The sequence below is a fragment of the Ahaetulla prasina genome, chromosome 2, assembly GCF_028640845.1.
Source record: "Ahaetulla prasina isolate Xishuangbanna chromosome 2, ASM2864084v1, whole genome shotgun sequence".
Classification (NCBI taxonomy): Eukaryota; Metazoa; Chordata; class Lepidosauria; order Squamata; family Colubridae; genus Ahaetulla; species Ahaetulla prasina.
The window spans coordinates 8,260,453-8,278,368 of record NC_080540.1 but is presented as its reverse complement, the minus strand read 5'-3'; the positions used below and the strand labels follow the sequence as shown (position 1 = coordinate 8,278,368).

General features: G+C 45.0%; 1 protein-coding gene and 1 pseudogene across 16 annotated transcripts in view; both read left to right on the top strand.

The window, feature by feature from the left end:
• The window catches only part of LOC131193100 (zinc finger protein 850-like), an 87,263-nt gene extending 73,222 nt beyond the window's left edge, over positions 1-14,041 (top strand). For 10 of the 16 annotated variants that reach the window (XM_058172917.1, XM_058172911.1, XM_058172918.1 and 7 more), the window contains 2 exons: positions 598-831; positions 10,213-14,041. In XM_058172917.1, coding sequence (XP_058028900.1) covers positions 10,759-13,617 — 2,859 coding nt within the window. In that variant the 5' untranslated portion in view covers positions 598-831; positions 10,213-10,758 and the 3' untranslated portion in view covers positions 13,618-14,041. Of the gene's footprint in view, positions 1-597; positions 832-7,898; positions 7,976-8,045; positions 8,460-10,212 lie in introns of those variants that run through there. The other 6 variants (XM_058172907.1, XM_058172908.1, XM_058172910.1 and 3 more) reach the window with 5 other exon arrangements.
• A 142-nt stretch (positions 14,042-14,183) lies between these two features.
• LOC131193139 (zinc finger protein Xfin-like) overlaps positions 14,184-17,916 on the top strand; it is a 29,822-nt pseudogene continuing 26,089 nt past the window's right edge.

The following is a 17,916-nucleotide window of genomic DNA, read 5'->3' as shown; positions in this document are numbered from 1 at the left end:
ATGTCACCCCTGTTCCTTCTTTCTGTTAGACTAGACTTATCCAGTTCCTGCAACTATTCATCTTATGTTTTTCCCTCCAGTCCCCTAATCATCTTTGTTGCTCTTCCCTGCACTCTTTATAGAATCTCAACATCTTTTCTGTTTCATAGTGGCCAAAACTGAATGCAATATTCAGTGCAGTCTTACCAGCACAGTATAATGCACTTCAGGTGATCTTGATACTATCTCTCTGTTGATGCAGACTAGGACTGCATTGGCTTTTTCTGTAGCTGCAGCACACTGGAAGCTGATAATTAAGTGGTTAATCATCCACTAGGAGTCCTGGATCCCCCTCACAGTTACTGTTGTTGAGCCAGGTCAAAACTGGAGCCCTATGGGGGCAAAATGTTGATCTGAATCTTCACTTTCTTTTCCCTATATCCTACGACAAGGAACTTTTAATATGTGGGAGAATATAGGGGGAACGCCCTTGACAGTAAACTTACTTAGCATTAAAAATGGTCGATCCAGTCACTTGGCCTCCTCGGTTGCTGCTTCTGGGAATGGCTCTCCAATCCTTTTAAAATCCTTCTTTCAAGCCCCTCTCCTTCCTCTCAGCCCAACATCTTGGTGCAGCCCAGCTCCCAGGGTGAAGCCTCCTAGTGTTTTCCGGAAGGTTGGGCACCAATATGTCCATGTCCCCCTATGTCTGCTGGGGGAATCGGCCTCCCAGTGTGTGGAGGGGAGGAAGAGCAGAGGACTTCGGGAGATCTGACTTCAGAGGAATCGTGGCTGGAGGGGCTCCCTCCAAGGCTTGAACCGTGTCAGGAGGAGGCCCGTGGCATCTGAAAGGTGAGTGACAGAGACCAGAGAGTCGTCCAGGTGGGCTTGGCCAGTGGGCAGCCCTGTGCAGGTGGGCTTGCTTGGAGATGCAGCACCTGAATCTGCCTCTTACATGCCCATCTTTTAACCAGAGGTGGTATTCAGGAGGTTCTGACCAGTTCTGGAGAACCGGTAGTGGAAATTTTGAGTAGTTCAGAAAACCGGTAAATACCATCTCTGACTGGCCCCGACCCCATCTATTTTCTGCCTCCCGAGTCCCAGCTGATCAGGAGGAAATGGGGATTTTGCAGTAACCTTCCCCTGGAGTGGGGAGGGAATGGAGATTTTACAGCATCTTTCCCCTGCCATGCCCACCATGTCACGCCCACAGAACTGGTAGTAAAAAAAAATGACTCCCACCACTGTTTTTAACTCCTTTACTGAAGCAGCTGTGGTGAGGGGGCAACTGGACCGAGCAATGCAAAATACTCCAGCTGGGACCCGGCAAAAGACCATTACCCTCATCTCATGTCTAGGAATAAGGCTTTTATTCTTGGTTTTGTGCATTTCTGTAGAAATAGTGTGACTCCAGCTCTTTTGTTAGGGCTTTTTCTTCTGATGTTTGTGTTTTTCCATCAGTACATTTCAGTCCTGAGTTTCATCCAACCAAGTTTCAGAAATTGCAGCTATGTCATACTCACCCTTATGTATTAGTTCTTCCAAGTTCACCTCATTTGTCCCCCAAACTTTGAGCAGTTGTATATAGGCATTTGAGTCCTGTATGGCTAACGATGGGTATGCTTCCTGTATCTCCTACTTTATATCTGTTTTTCTTCCTTCCTATTACTCACTCCCCTTCATTTTAGAACAGGAGAAGGAAGGCAGGAAATGGATAATCTACTCAGAATGAGCAATTTTCCATATTTTTTTGGGAGGAGAGCAGTGTGAGTCTATGGGAACCAAAAATCAGATGGCATTGAATAGCCCTTTTGCAGAGTAAGAGTGAATCGGGTGAAATCCAGCAGGTTCTGGAGAACCGGTAGCAGAAATTTTGAGTACTTCGGAGAACCAGCAAATACCATCTCTGGCTGGTCCTAGAGTGGGGTGGGAATGGAGATTTTGCAGTATCCTTCCCCTGCCATGCCCACAAAGCCACACCCACAGAACCGATAATAAAAAAATTGAATTTCACCACTGGAGTGAATCAGGGGTGAAATGCTCCCGGTTCGGACCGGATCACACGATCCGGTAGCGATTGGGGCAGGTAGTTCAGAGAACGGGAGCAAAAATCCCTGCCCCCTCCCCCTATACCCACACCTCGCTGTTCCTCTTCTCTGTCCCTGAAGCTCTCGGTGGTGATAGCTACAAACAGCCTAAAATGACTGCACTTCAAAGGGCCTCACTACAGCTGATCAGCGCTGTAGGCAGCTAATAGACCAGTGCCTCTATTTTTAAAAAAGGTAGAATGGTGCCTGCCAAAAAAGGCACTTGGTAGACTGGGGCCTCTCAGTAAAAGGCACTTGGTAGACCGGGTCCTCTATTTTTAAAGAAGGTCGACCGGTGCCTCCCAAGTTTTGTATACTTTATTATTTTTATTATTTATTATTATTGACCATGCCCATTCAGTCACCTGACCACCAAGCCACACCCACCAATTAAGCTACGCCCGCAGAACCAGTAGGGAAAATTTTTAGATTTCACCCCTGGAGTGAATTATGCATTTTAATGCAATTTGTTAGTTAGAAGTGATGCCACCAGACTCCCCTTGACATATCCTATAAGGTAAGTTGTTGTATTTGTATTTAGCAAATCACAACATCCTTCGCCAGGGTGAAGATGCCCAAACACATCTACAGGACTTTCTTGCCCATCTTCAATAGCGATGAAATCCTATTTGGCATTTAGAGGTGAAGATTACCACATGCAGCTATCTTTTTTTTTTTATCTCGGTCCTTGTTTTTGATCTTTTGGCCTTCCCTCGAGGGGGTGATGGTCTTTTGCGGTTCCCGGTTGGAGGACTTTTGCATTGCTCGGCGGCGCCCCAGTCGCCCCTTCCCTGCAGCGTCTCAGTGAAGGGGTTAAGCACAGAGATCTTTTGCGCCCACAGAGGAGGCAGGAAAGGGGGCTGGGAATCCAGCTTCCCTCCCACCCCGCTTCCTGGTCTCCCGAGGTCTCTTAAGCCAAGTGTTGTGTCTGCGCCCCCTGGGCTAGGCCCCCTGCCAGAAAGTGACTTGGAAAGTGAGGGAGAAGGGCCATCAGGACTTACCTCGGGAGCACCGGCTTCCCTGGCTCAACTCCAGGAGCCAGAGGAAGACCAGGTGGAAGAAATAATGAGGCTTCCGTCCCCTGATTCTTTCCCCCACCAGGTCACGCCTCCAGACCCAGCTGATGGCAATCAGGCCTGGCTGGACCCTAGTTTTTGTAGGCAGGAGAGGCAGGAACAAAAGAAGGGGTGGGGCAGGCCTAGGAAGTGCTGAGTCGTGGAGCCACACCCCACAGGATATAAAACCAGCGAGGGCTGCTATGCCTCTTCGTAGCAGGCAAATCAGCTGCTTAACTAGAGCTGAAGTACTGTTTGTTCCTGGGTGACTCATCGGCATCAAGGGAGATAACAGAGTCACTTGGCAGATGCTTGCTAGTTTGCTGCCAGAGCTGATAGTGCCGGCTAATTAAGCCATCGCTCGGACGGAGGCGAGGGGAGACAGAACACCAGGGCTGCAGAGATCTCTTCACAGATCGGGGCACTAGGTGGGCAGGGGGAAGGAACCAGAAGGGGGGAGGAGGGGGAATCCCCAGGTGCAGGAAGGGAGGAGGGATTCCTTGGGGGAGGGAAGGAGAGCGAGGTGGGATTTCCCCAGTTACCCCCCTTCCCCTTCTGACTCTCTGCCTTTCCTTGCAAGGTTTTCTGCTCCGTGGGAACCGCTGCGCCGCTGCTTCTCCTCCTCGGTTGCTGCTTCTGCGAACGGCTCTCCGGTCCCCTTAAAATCTTCCCTCTGAGCCGCCCCCCCCTTTTCCTTTTCCGCAGCCCAACAATTGGTGCAGGTTGGCTCCCAGGTTTAGGCCGCCTGGTGTTGGGGAAGGTTGGGAACCACCACCTTCCCCTGTGGCTGCTGGGGAGGATCCACCTCCCGGGGTATGGAGGGGAGGAAGAGGATCTGGGCTCCCTCCAAGGGCTTAAACCAGTGGTGGGTTTCAAATTTTTTTACTACCGGTTCTGTGAATATGGCTTGGTGGGCATGGTATGGATTCGTGGGTGTGGCTTGGTGAGAGTGGCAGGGGAAGATTACTGCAAAATCCCCATTTCCTCCTAAATCAGCTGAGACTTGGAAGGCAGAAAATAGATGGGGGCTGGGCCAGTCAGAATGTCGTGTCCCACTCCTCCGCTGACGGCCAGGTCGGGGAAGTCCGTATCAAGTGTGCCTCTGCAGCTCTGCCAAAGTCCTATCAGAGTTCTCAAGGCAGACAGGAGACCAGGAAGTGACTTCAGCCATCCAAGTTAGACTTTGCCTGACTCAGAGAATGCCAGAAAGCAGATCCCTTATATAGGCCATGGGGTGTGGCTCCATGACTCAGCACTTATCCAGGCCTGCCCCTCCCTTCCTTTTGGTGATGTCGCCTCTCCATTCTCCGGAAGCGTGGGTCTATCCATTGCATCGTTTCGTCTCCAGCTGTTGGTAATCTCAGCTCGTGGCTGGCTTCAGGTGCACATGCTATCGGAGGGAGGTTTGTTTGTTCGGCCTGTCTGGGCATGGTGCCAGGGCTGGGGGCTGGAAGCATGCCAGGACATTCTTCAGCACTATCAACGTCTGGCAGGAGATAAGAGGGGCCCGGCTGCGGCAGGGGGAGCGGGTGAGACACAACACAGAATGTTTACTACCGGTTCTCTGAACTACTCAAAATTTCTGCTACGGGTTCTCCAGAACTGGTCAGAACCTGCTGAAACCCACCTCTGGCTTGAACCCTGCTAGGGGGAGACCAGTGGAATCTCAAGGTGGGTGATGGAGACCTGAGAGGCGTGCAGGTGGGCTTGCTTGGAGATGTAGCACGTGAATCTACCTGTCTTACCTGTGCAGTGATTGCTGCATCCCTATTTATCTCCACCCAACTTTTATGGGCTGTTCAATCTACCCTGAAAAAGAAGCTTTCCACTGTGTTTACAAACAGAGATGAGGAGATGAGATGAAGGGGGTTCTGTAATATACAGGTAATCCTTGACTCACAACAGTTCATTTAATGACTTTTCTCAAGTTACATTGGTGTTGAAAAAAGTAACTTATGGCCATTTTTTACACTTATGGCCATTGCAGCATCCCCAGCATCATGTGATTTACATTGGCAGCTGGTTCATATTTATGACAGTTGCATGTCCTGGGGTCATGTGGTTCCTTATTGCAACCTTCTGACAAGTAAAGTCAGTGGGGAAACCTAGATTCACTTAACAATCGTGTTAGTAATTTAACAATGGCAGCAATTCACTTAACAAAGGTGGCAAGGAAAGTTGTAAAATGGGGCAAAGTTCTCTTAACAAATGTCTCACTTGGCAACATACATTTTGGACTCAGTTGTGGTGGTAAGCTGAGGATGACCTGTATTTAGAAAGGTAAACCAATTTCAGGTCAAGTGACAGGCCTGGAAGCTCTAGTATCTGCGTGCAGAGCATTTTGGGGAACAGAGACTGGTGTGCAGAAGAGCCAAGTTGGTTGAGGTCCAGAGAAGCTTCAAATTCTTCGATTAAAATGCCACATGGCGAATTTCCGTTCATATGCTATCCAACTTCCTCTAGTTATTGCATTACATTCTCCCCTTGCCAGTTTTCAGTTTTTCTCCAAATGCCATGTCTTTATCTGGTGGAGAATTTCCCTGAGTTTCCTCAGTTTGCTCTCTCTTTCTGTAAATATTACTTTAAATATTTTAACATAAATTTTGGGGCACTTCAGAGCCTACTAACTTCAGGCTGGCATATGGATGATGCAGGGGTGAAATCTAAAACTTTTCCCTACTGGTTCTGTGGGCATGGCTTAATTGGTGGGCGTGGCTTGGTGGTCAGATGGCTGGGTGGGCGTGGCCAATATCAATAAATAATAAAATAATAAACAAAGTATAAAAAAACAATAAGTGGTACCAAAAACCAACTTTCACACTTTACACACACACACCACAACACAACACAACTGACTCACACACAATGTAAAAGCAGCTGCACTTCACACTTCACACAACACAACACACACAAAATATCACATACAGCTTTCTGAGATTTTGTGTGTTTGTGTAGTTAGAGTGAAACACTACAGAAACGCACCAAATCTCAGAAAGCTGCACAAATATTTTATTTTATTATTAAGGTTTGTGGACTTCAATTCCTCAGCCAGCAAAGCCAGCCAACATTAATCACTCAGTGATGAAATAGATTAGCTAAATTAGATTAGTTTTGTCTGGTGCTGAACATGAAACTGGGGCTTTCCGGCTGGGAAAAAAGCCATGAGGTTGATCAGTAATCAGGTAAGTGCCTTAGACTCTCTTAAAAGGAGGTTTTCTACAGGAAACATGTTTTTTAAGGTTCTGCTGATGAGGAACTTAGGTGAGATCCCCAGAGTAACCTTTAATTTTTTTTTTTTAGTTTAAAGGCTGCCGATCTCAGCTGAGGGGCGGGATTCTCAAAGGCTTTTTTTACTTTTAAAGGTATATTTCCGCTGAAGCAAAACCTTCTTTTAAAAGTAAAAAAAAAACCATCTACTGATGGTGGGGCTCAGCAGAGGCAGAGGGGCGGGGCTAGGGATTTTTGCTACCTGCCCTCCAAACCAGCAGCCGCCATCGCGAGCTGGTCCGATCCGGGAGCATTTCACCCGGGATGATGGTGTTTTGGGCTTTTTTAAAGAGGAGGGCAAGATCCATTTTCCCAAGGTGCTTCGAAAGGATAAATCAGTGCCTGGATCAAAACTCTTCAGTAAGTTTAATGCCAAGGGCATTCCCCACACATGTTCCCACATATTGAAGTACTGTTAAAAACAATTTTTAAAAACTTCCTTGGTATAAGGATACAGGGAAAAGAAAATATGAACTTTCAGATTAACATCTGAAAAAGGATCTTGACTTTCTCTCTGGCTCAACAGCACTAACTGTGCTGTGAGGGATCTAGGAATTTTAGTGGACAACCAGTCTTAAGTATCCACTATCAGTGTGCTGCAGCTGCAGAAAAAGCCAACTCAGTCCTAGTCTGCATCAGCAGAGGGATAGTATCAAGATCGCAAGAAGTATTAGCCCTGTGTTATACTGTACTGGTAAGACTACACCAGTTCAGGCATCCAGTGTTTGTCACCATGAGAAAAAACATTTGTTGAAACTCTAGAAAGGCTTCAGAGAAGAGCAATAATGATGTTAAGGGGGCTGGAGGCTAAACATACAATGAATGATTGAAGGATATGTCTAGTTTAACACAGAGAAAAAATAAGGATGACCTTCCATGGCTTGTCTCCAGAAGTTGTGGGTGGTCCGTCTGGAGATTTTTAAAGAGGAGATTGGACAGCCATTTGTCAAAAACAGTAGGGTCTCCTGCTTGGAGAGTTGGTCTCTCCCACCCTTTTTATGTAATTCTGTAAGACCTTCATAAACCTTTAGGGCTCAGCACACAGCTAATCTTCACAAGCTAAGTAGCATCACATTTCACTATTTCACATGGATTAGTCGCAAAGGTAGGTTTCTAGGAGTCGAAAACGACTTGATAGCATTTAACCAGTAAAAACATATTGCAAATGCCTTAGATAGGGGTGGGACTTAGAATAACTTTATTGTCACTTTGAATGTACGCTAATCAGCATATATTAAAATGAAATTTCATTGCATACAGCTCTCAGAGTCAGCACCTCCAATGTAGACTAAATAAACATGACAAAATAAATAAATACAAAATTATGCATATACCCAGGTATAAAAGTGTTCTTTTGCCTCTTTTGGGGAGATGGCGGTCAGATAGGCAGCATCAGTGACTAGAACCCTCAGTACAGTAGAGGCATCTGTGGTTGAGTTTTAAGGGGTTAAAACCATCAAGTACTATATTGCTAGAAAAGATGGGAGGCAAAGCACAGCAACTTCCCCTTCCGAATGGCTCATGGGAGGAAGTTGGTGTACAGAGGGTCTTTCCTGCCCTTCCCAGGGTCGAAGCAGCAGCTGGTAGGTGAGTTGAGGGCAGGTGGGAGGAGAGTCCGGGAGCAAGTCGGGCTGTTTGGTTCCCTCCACGGACTGGAAGCAGAGAAGCAACTGGGCTAAAGCAGGTCAGCTGCTGCTGCTGCTGCAGGTTCCTTCCCTCCCCAAATGGAAGCCCACTGGGGCTGCAGGCTGTGAAACTGGTGGCTGCAATTTTCTGCTGGTGGGAAGATTTGAAAAGTCTCTTTCAAGTTTAAGGTTGATTCTTTGGGAATGGCTTCTCTCCAGAGGTTGTGGCTACTCCATCAATGGAATAAAAACCCCATTTAAAACTACATTTAAGCTAGCCCTGCGTGATGAAACAAAAGCGTCTCCTGCCTGACCAGAGGAATAGAATAGAAGACCACCAAAATCCCCTTTAATGTTCTTATTCTGCATGTACCTGCTGTGTTGTTTTTTTTACTTCCAACAAGCACACTATTTCCTATTGGTGCCTCATTCTATGAATTAACCAGGTAAAACTAAAAAAATAGCGATTGATAACCTTTTGGGATGTTCCATTGTATATTTACTCCTTGCTTGCCATTTGTTTCATGAGATTGCAAAATTACAGTGGCACACCTGGTCCACAAATTTGTGGTTAATTTGTGTTATTGGTCCTATGGTTATGAAGGGGCAGGAAAAGGAGTTGCACCAATTCAGGTGTTGCCAACCACTGCATCCCACACTCATGATCCCTATTTGTGAGCTTCCCAGCTAGTTTCTGAAAAGTAGAATCAGTGGGGATGCCGGCAGGAAGTTGCAAGTGCAGTCATGTGAAATTGCTTTTAACAACCGACAGGGATTTGCTTAACAACTGCAGAGGAACAGATGTAAGTTGGTACATCATGCCTCATGATCAGGCTGCTTAGTGACACAAATGCCAGTCCCAAATGCAGTCACTTAAATGAGGACTACTTGAACTGGGATATCACCAGAATGCTTGTGGAAAATATATACTGCCCTTACTTGGAGCTGATCACTTTTACGGGCAAAACTGGTGCTTCAAATCTTGCAGAATCTTAAGCTTCATTTCATAAAATGAAAATATTGGTAAAATAAGGGAGGGAAAGAGACAAGAGGAAAATGTAGGGTTAAGGGGAAAAGAAAAAGAAAAACATTGACTTCTGACTCCTTTTGGTGCGCTAGAATAAGGTACTTGCATAAAACCTCAAGTTTTTTACCTTTATATGATAATATATACTAGCTATAGTATATATTGGAGGTGGGGGGTGGAAGCAGCATGGCTTGTGCCACGGGTCTTGATATATTTATTCCAGCATTCTTCCTGGTAACCATGGCAGCATTTACAATTGGGGATGAGCTACGAAATGATGGGGATGGTGAGGGAGAAGGGGGGGGAAAGGGATCCTGCCGCTGCACCAAAGTCTAGTAAGCTAGCAGCTTACTCCCTTCCCCGAAGCCCTGCCATGCTTGCCTGCCTACCACGCTTACTTCCCAGCTGTCCCCCATGCCTGCTTGCCTTCCCCTCTGTCTCGGGTCTCGCTGCCTGAATCCAGCCCATGATGGGGGGATGCGCTGCTTCTGATAGCGGTGTTCCAATAGAAGAAACAATGGATGGAAACTAAGGAAAGAAGCAACCTAGAACTAAAGAGAAAATTCCTAATTATTAGAGCAAGGCTGTCAAACTTGTGGCCCATGGGCCAGATGCATCTTGTGCTGGCCAAGCCCACTCCTGGTTTAGCGAAAGAGAAAAAAATCTCAATACATCACTTGTTGACGTCATGACAACACGAGTTTGACACCCCTGGATTAGAGGAATCAACAAAAGGAATAGCTTGCCTTCAGAAGTTGTGTGTGTTCCATCACTGGAGGTTTTCAAAAAGAGACTCTTGTCTGAAATGATACAGGGTCTCCTGCTTGAACTGGGGGTTGGACCAGAAGACCTTCAAGGTCCCTTCCAGCTCTCTTATACTATGTTCTATGTTCTATTCATCTTAATTACAGAGATTCAACCCAATAATTGCCATACTAAGTAATTGTGATTGATTCAAGTTAAAAAGAGAATTTCATGATTAAATGGCTACATGAACTTGGATCTCGGTAATCTTCAGTGTGTCAAATGAATCATAACTAATATAAGAGGCTATTCTAGCATTTTGGCATGTTTGCTTTTTACCTGTAATGTATACTTTTTTCCTTTTTTGACATCATATGCAATCATTTTATAAATAATTACAAAGTTACACTTTTACTTGAATCTTACAGGCAAAGAAGATGCCAATAAGAACAGTCTGGAAAAGAGAATGACAAGCCACTTTGAAAAGAAAAACAAATCAAGCTAGAAATCAAAATATTTTCCATTTCCTCCAGAAACCACACAATTCTTCCCCTTCCCCAGGAGGTGAGCGACAAAGGAGAGAAAATTAAGTGGAGATTTCGAGCTGTAAGATGTGGAGTATGTGGAACTCAAGGATACATTTCATGAAAATTCAAGGGAGATTATTTTTCCATTCAGAAAAACAGGGCAATGTCTGGAAGTCAGTGGGGAGGAAAAGGTCAATTGAACAGCCACATAGGGCAGACAGTAAGGCAGACCTCGCCCTGTGAGGAAGGGAACAGTAGCTGCAATCTAAGCATCGCTAAACAAGGTATCAAACATGGTGGAAAAGCTCCACCTATATGCATATTGTGGGAAAAGTACAGACTTCAAATCATGGCTGATTATGCACGAAATGATTCACTTTGGAGTAAAGCCATAGAAACACTCTGAATGTGGCAAAAACTTTTATTAAAACAGCTCCCTTGTGCTTGATGGAAGGACTCGTACAGGAATGGAGCTTTATCATGCATGTCAACTTGGTGAGACACCAGAGGATTTATATCGGGCAGAAATCATATAAGCGTCTAACTTGTGAGGAAAGTTTCAATCAGAATTCCAACCTGGTGAACCACCAGAGGACTCACACAGTAAACAAATCATATGTATGTCCAAATTCTGACAAAAGGTTCATTAGAAAATTTCATCTCGCAAGACATCAGAGGACACACACAGGAGACAAACCCTTTGAATGTCCCGATTGTGGGAAATGTTTCAGTCGAAATTATGACCTGGTGATACACCAAAGGACGCACACAGGAGAGAAGCTGCCTGAGTGCCCAGATTGTGGAAAAAGTTTCTTTCAAAAATCCCATCTAGTGAATCACCAAAGGATTAACACAGGAGAGAAACCCTATGAGTGTCCAAATTGTGGGAAAAGGTTCAGTCAAAAATCCCACCTAGTGAATCATCTGAGGACTCACACAGGAGAGAAATCATTTGAATGTCCTGATTGTGGGAAACGTTTCAGTCACAATTCCAGCCTCATGAAACATCATAGCATTCACATTGGAGGGAAACCATTTGAATGTCCTGATTGTGGGAAAAGTTTTAGTCAGAATTATGACCTAGTAATACACCAGAGAACTCACACAGGAGAAAAACTGCACCACTGCCCAGATTGTGTGAAAAGTTTCAGTCACAAATCCCACCTAGTGATACACCAGAGGACTCACACAGGAGAGAAACTTTTTGAATGTCTTGATTGTGGGAAAAGTTTCAGTAAGAATTCCAGCTTGGTGGACCACCAGAGAACTCACACAGGAGAGAAACCCTTTGAATGTCCTGACTGTGGAAAAGTTTTCAGTCAGAATTCCCATCTCATGGTACACCAGAGGACTCACACAGGAGAGAAACCCTTTAAATGTCTTGATTGTGGGAAAAGTTTCAGTCAGAATTCCAGCCTGGTGAAGCACCAGAGGACTCACACAGGAGAGAAACCCTTTAAATGTCTTGATTGTGGGAAAAGTTTCAGTCAGAATTCCAGCCTGTTGAACCACCAGAGGACTCACACAGGAGAGAAACCCTTTGAATGTCTTGATTGTGGGAAAAGTTTCAGTCAGAATTCCAGCCTGTTGAACCACCAGAGGACTCACACAGGAGAGAAACCCTTTGAATGTCCTGACTGTGGAAAAGTTTTCAGTCAGAATTCCCATCTCATGATACACCAGAGGAGTCACACAGGAGAGAAACCCTTTCAATGTTCTTATTGTGGGAAACGTTTCAGTCACAATTCCAGCCTCATGAAACATCATAGCATTCACATTGGAGGGAAACCCTTTGAATGTCCTGATTGTGGGAAAAGTTTTAGTCAGAATTATGACCTAGTAATACATCAGAGAACTCACACAGGAGAAAAACTGCACCACTGCCCAGATTGTGTGAAAAGTTTCAGTCACAAATCCCACCTAGTGAATCACCAGAGGACTCACACAGGAGAGAAACCGTATGAGTGTCTGGATTGTGGGAAAACTTTCAGTCACAAATCCCATCTAGTGAATCACCAGAGGACTCATACAGGAGAGAAACCATATGAGTGCCCAGATTGTGGCAAAAGTTTCACTCAGAATTCCAACCTGGTGAACCACCAGAGGATTCACACAGGAGAGAAACCCTATGAGTGTCCTAATTGTGGGAAATGTTTCAGTCACAGTTCCAGCCTGGTCATACACCAGAGGTCTCACACAGGAGAAAAACCTTTTGAATGTCCTATTTGTGGGAAAAGTTTCAGTCGATACTGCAGCCTGGTGAACCACCAGAGGACTCACACAGGAGAGAAACCCTTTGAATGTTCTGAATGTGGGAAAAGCTTCAGTCACAATTCCAGCCTGGTGAAACACCAAAGGACTCACAAAGGAGAGAAGCCGTGTCAATGTCCTGATTGTGGGAAAAGTTTCAGTCACAATTCCAGCCTAGTGATACACCAGAGGACTCACACAAGAGAGAAACCCTTTGAATGTCCTGATTATTGGAAAAGTTTCAGTCACAATTCCAGCCTTGTGATACACCAGATGACTCACAAAGGAAAGAAACCCTTTGAATGTTCTTATTGTGGGAAAAGTTTCAGTCACAATTCCAGCCTGGTGAAACACCAGAGGACTCACACAGGAGATAAACCCTATGAATGTCCTGTTTGTGGGAAAGATTTCAGTCAGAATTCAGGTCTGGTGATTCATCAGAGGACTCACACAGGAGAGAAACCCTTTGAATGTTCTGATTGTGGCAAACGTTTCTGTTGGAATTCCGATTTGGTTAAACACAAGAGAACTCACACAGGAGAAAAACCCTTTGAATGTCCTGATTGTGAGAAAGGTTTCAGTCGGAATTCAAGTCTGGTGATTCATCAGAGGAGTCACACAGGAGAAAAACCCTTTGAATGTCCTGATTGTGGGAAAAGTTTCAGTTTGAATTCCAGTTTGGTTAAACACCAAAGGACTCACACAGGGGAGAAACCCTTTGAATGTCCTGATTGTGGGAAAAGTTTCAGTCAGAATTATGACCTGGTGAAACACCAGAGAACTCACACAGGAGAAAAACCCTTTGAATGTCCTGTTTGTGGGAAACGATTCTGTCAGAATTCCAGCCTGGTGAAACACCAGAGGATTCACACAGGAGAGAAACCCTTTGAATGTTCTGATTGTGGAAAACGTTTCATTTGGAATTCTGAGCTGGTGAAACACCAGAGGACTCACACAGGAGAGAAACCCTTTGAATGTCCCGATTGTGGGAAAAAATTCAGTGAGAATTCTAAACTGGTGAAACACCAGAGGACTCACATGAGAGAAACGATATGAATGTCCAGATCGTGGAAAAAGTTTCAGTCGGAATTCTAATCTAATAATCAGTGGTGCAATTCAATTTTGGGCGTGGCTTGGTGGGTGTTACAGGGGAAGGATACTGCAAGGATACTGCAAATCTCCATTTCCACCCCCATTCCAGGGGAAGGATATTGCAAAATCTCCATTTCTACCCCAGTCTGTGACTAGCCAGAGGTGGTATTTGCCTGTTCTCTGAACTACTCAAAATTTCTGCTTCCGGTTCTCCAGAACCTGCTAGAGTTCACTCCTGCTAGTGACACACCAGAGGACTTATATCTATCATTGGAAGTGTAGATGAGAAATTGACTATTAAGTTCCAGCCTGGTTCATTTTACTGAAATATATCTCAGAAGTAGGCTGTGATTGGAGAGAAAAAATGGAAAATATTAATTTGATAAAGGTGTACTGTCTGGCGGTATTTTTGTTTTTGGTTATTTTTGTGTTCTCTCTCCACAGGGTCCCTCCAGGTTTTGCCCTCTCCCACACGGTCCCCATAAGTGTTTCCTTCCCCATAGAGTCCCCACAGGCCTTTCCCTCCCCCATAGGGTCTCTACAAGCCTTTTCCTCACCCACAGGGCCCCCAAAGGCTTTTTTCCTCTCCTGCTGTGTCCCTGCAGGTCTTAAGCCTGACTCCCATCTCACCAGGCCTCACAGCCTCCTCCTCCATAACCTTTGAACATCTCTGAACCTCGAGTTGGTGAAGAAGCCCAGGACACGCATCCCAGGGCCACCTGGCTATGTCCTGGAAGCAGCCGTTATTTTCAGTGTGCCTAAGATTCAACCCTGGGCCATGTGATGGACTTGTGGAAGCAGCTGCCATTTTGTTATATCTGCCTCAGGGCCAAAATGGCGGCTGCTTCTGAGTAATTGTCACGTGGGGAGAGGGAGAAAATGCTCTGTTTCCTTAACACTGTGGAAACTGCATTAAGGGATTGTGGGTGCACTGAAAATGATGGCTGCCTCCAGGAGGTCTCCAAAAAGTAAGTGTGCAATGGGTGAGGGGCATGTAGGGATAGGCACAAGGCACAATGAAAACAGCAATGTTAAAATTTCAGATGAAAAGGCCTTGCAGATGAATCTGATGGAAAAGAGCTGTAGGAAAATCAAGTTGAGGAGAAAAAGGATCCTGGCTTTGATGATTGGATCTAAAAGTTTTATTAGCAACTCCTGCTGTGATCTCATTTTCTTGGAGGTGCCTGCTTGTTCCTCTTTGATGGCTGCTGGGTGATAGCAGCACTCTGACATATCTATTGTATCTACCTGGTGGTGGCATTGTAAGAAAAAAATTGAACGGAGGAAAATCTTTCATTTTTAATAGTGCATTGTGTAATGTAAGAACTATCAATAGCTTTCGGCAAGGAGAAAATTGGGTAGCATCAGGGTTGCTATGAATGTTAGGGCAAGGCACTCAGAATGACCTCAAACTGCCAGATGTGCAGTGAATAAGTTTAATAATAAAATTAATACAATTGTAACACAAAGCCCTTTTCTCAATTCTTCTTCAGTGGTGAGGTCTCTACACATATAGTGGGTTTCTAACATGCTACAACTGTTAAATCTACCTGTAATCTCTGTCTTTTGCATTTTGCACCTCTATAACCAATCTGTCTTCTTCAGCTTCATTTCCTTCCTCATTATAAGTTTAAATTTTTGTACGCTTCTGCATCTTAATTTGTTGCATTGCTATTTATCTCAATCCTAAATTCTATAAAAGAATGAACATTTCTTTATCCAGAGTTAAAAAATTAGAATGGCTAAACTGGATCGGTTTTCATTGGCATTCTTCTCAGATTCAGGGATTGTCTTCTCCAGCGTTGCCAGTCTGAGAGATCAAAATTAGGACACTTCAAACTGGACAATTAAGGTACGGTTTCCCTTTACAACCTCTAAAGCAGCCATTGGTTGTGCCAGTGGATTTATGGCTTTTGAAAATCAGAATTATACAGGATCTGTCTGATTTTCCTGATGATTCTCCCAGTTCCAACAGACATTATGAAAGTCGAGGACCTGGTGGATGGAAACTGAGCTAATAGATGAAATGGCCACTATCACCATTCATACTTTATTAAATCTGCATTAAAATGGCAGTTCAGGATACCGCTCTAAAAATGTTAACTTGGTATTCACTCAGCCTTCTGCTTTGGTGGAATATTCCTGTCTTCCTTTTTGTTTTTTTACAAATATTTCTTTTGAAACATTTCTTCTACCATATACAGACAATCAACCGCTCTTTTTTAGACCCCATTTTCTATGCATATTGTTCTCTCTCTCTGACCTCATGGAGACTTCCATGCAGGCAGATTTACAGAAGCACATGGCATTTTTTCAGATATAAAATTTCCTCCTTCAGGAATGAATTGGGGCTGTGGGTTCCCTTGGATGCAGCCCTGGCCAGCAGGAATGAAGCTGGCTCCCTTGGGAGTGTCTGGTCTGATGGTGCTGCCGTGTCCTAAATCCTTGGGCACTATAGGAAATCAGTCAAAGTTTTGGGATTGTGGGAAACACCCCCTCCGGAAGAATGAAATATTTTGGGGAATATTAAGAGGCAGAATATTATATTGCCCTAAAGGACAAATGGAGTAACATGCTTTTAAAGAAAGCAGACTCCGTTTTTCTTAATAGCCCCCAGCAGATATTTTGTGTTCATTAAGGAAGACTGGGCCAGCCTATTCACAAGCAAAAGACATTAATCTCCAGCGATGGCATTAAAATTTACATTCTTTACCACCCAAATTATAAGAACAAGTGTTTTGTTGAGATTTGCAGTCATCCAGGTCATGTTTGCCCCAACGGTGCTTTTTCAGGCGGCAACTGGACTTTCTTGTTTGTTTTTTGAAGATGTTTCGCTTCTCATCCAAGAAGCTTCTTCAGCTCTGACAGGATTCCATTCCCCATTATCTTGTCAGAGCTGAAGAAGCTTCTTGAATGAGAAGGGAAACCTCTTCAAAAGAAAACAAAGAAGAAAGTCCAATTGCCTTCTGAAAAAGCACCTTTGGGACATCTAAGAACAGGACATGACCTTTTAGGACATATTAGGATTAACCCACCAGCATTAGAATAGCAAGACAGAGCTCATTACACTGCACAACTCCAGCAGCATCACAGAAACCTATAAAGATCCACCCACTCATTCAACCAGTTGGTCAGCTGCCCTGGAACCACAGGCTGGTTCTGCTCATCAATAAACAGACCTCCTTTCTTAAAAAGCCTCCATTTTACTCCCAGCTTGGAACTTGAACTGGATTTTTCTTCTAACAGGTTGTAGAGCAGTTCTGATCTCCACTGAGAGTCACACTAAAAAAAGATCAGGAATCTCTAGATCAGCTTTTTACAAAATCCACAAGGTGCCTGCCTCAGAATAATCAATGCGGAAATCTACGTCCTCTGGAAATCGGGAAGGTTGTTCAGAGCAATTCTTGAGGCTGTGCAAGAATGTAGATCAAAAGACACTACAAGTAATCCTTGACATACAACCACAATTGAGCTGGGCTGACACAGAAAGGCGAGGGGGGGGGGAGTCTATTCTTCAAAGCTCCTGAGAGTAGGACAAGAAGGGACAGAGGGAGACATATCAGAAAGAGACCCAACCGAGAATTAAGGAGAAACTTCCTGCCAGTGAGAAGAATTGATCAGTGGAATGTTTTGCCTCCAGAAGTTGTGGCTGCTCCATCACTGGAGGTTTTTAAGGGGAGACTGCAGAGCCATTTGTCCGGAATAGCAGAGGCTCCCCTGCTTGGAGAATTGGTCCCTTCCAACTCTTATTCTGCAGGAATTCCATGAAGGTTTAGGACTCAGCCAGAATAATGTCCGGAATAGTGGAAAATGACTGGATGGCATGGAATCGGTGGAAACGTCTTGCAAACGCCTTCCTAGGTAGAGACGGGAGGCGCCTGTCTTACCCCCTCCTATCGGGAGATGGCGGTCAGATGGGCAGCGTCGGCGCCTAGAAAGCCGTGGCTACAGTAAGTGGAGGCATGTGGGGTTGAGCTTTAAGGAGTTAAAACCATCAAGTACTGCATTGCTAGAAGGGAGGGGAGAGGAGTGCAGGATCCAGCGGATCGCTCACGGGAGGAAGGAGGTGGCCGAGGAGCTTCTGGGCTCTTCCAAGAGTCGAAGCGGCAGCTGGTGGGTGAGTGGAGGACCGGTTGGAGGAGAGGCTGGGAGCAGGAAAGGCTGCTGGGTTTCCTCCGCAGCGTGGAAGCAGAGAAGCAACTAGAATAGAGAATAGAATAGAGAAAAACACAGTCGGAGGGGACCTTGGCGATCATGTAGTCC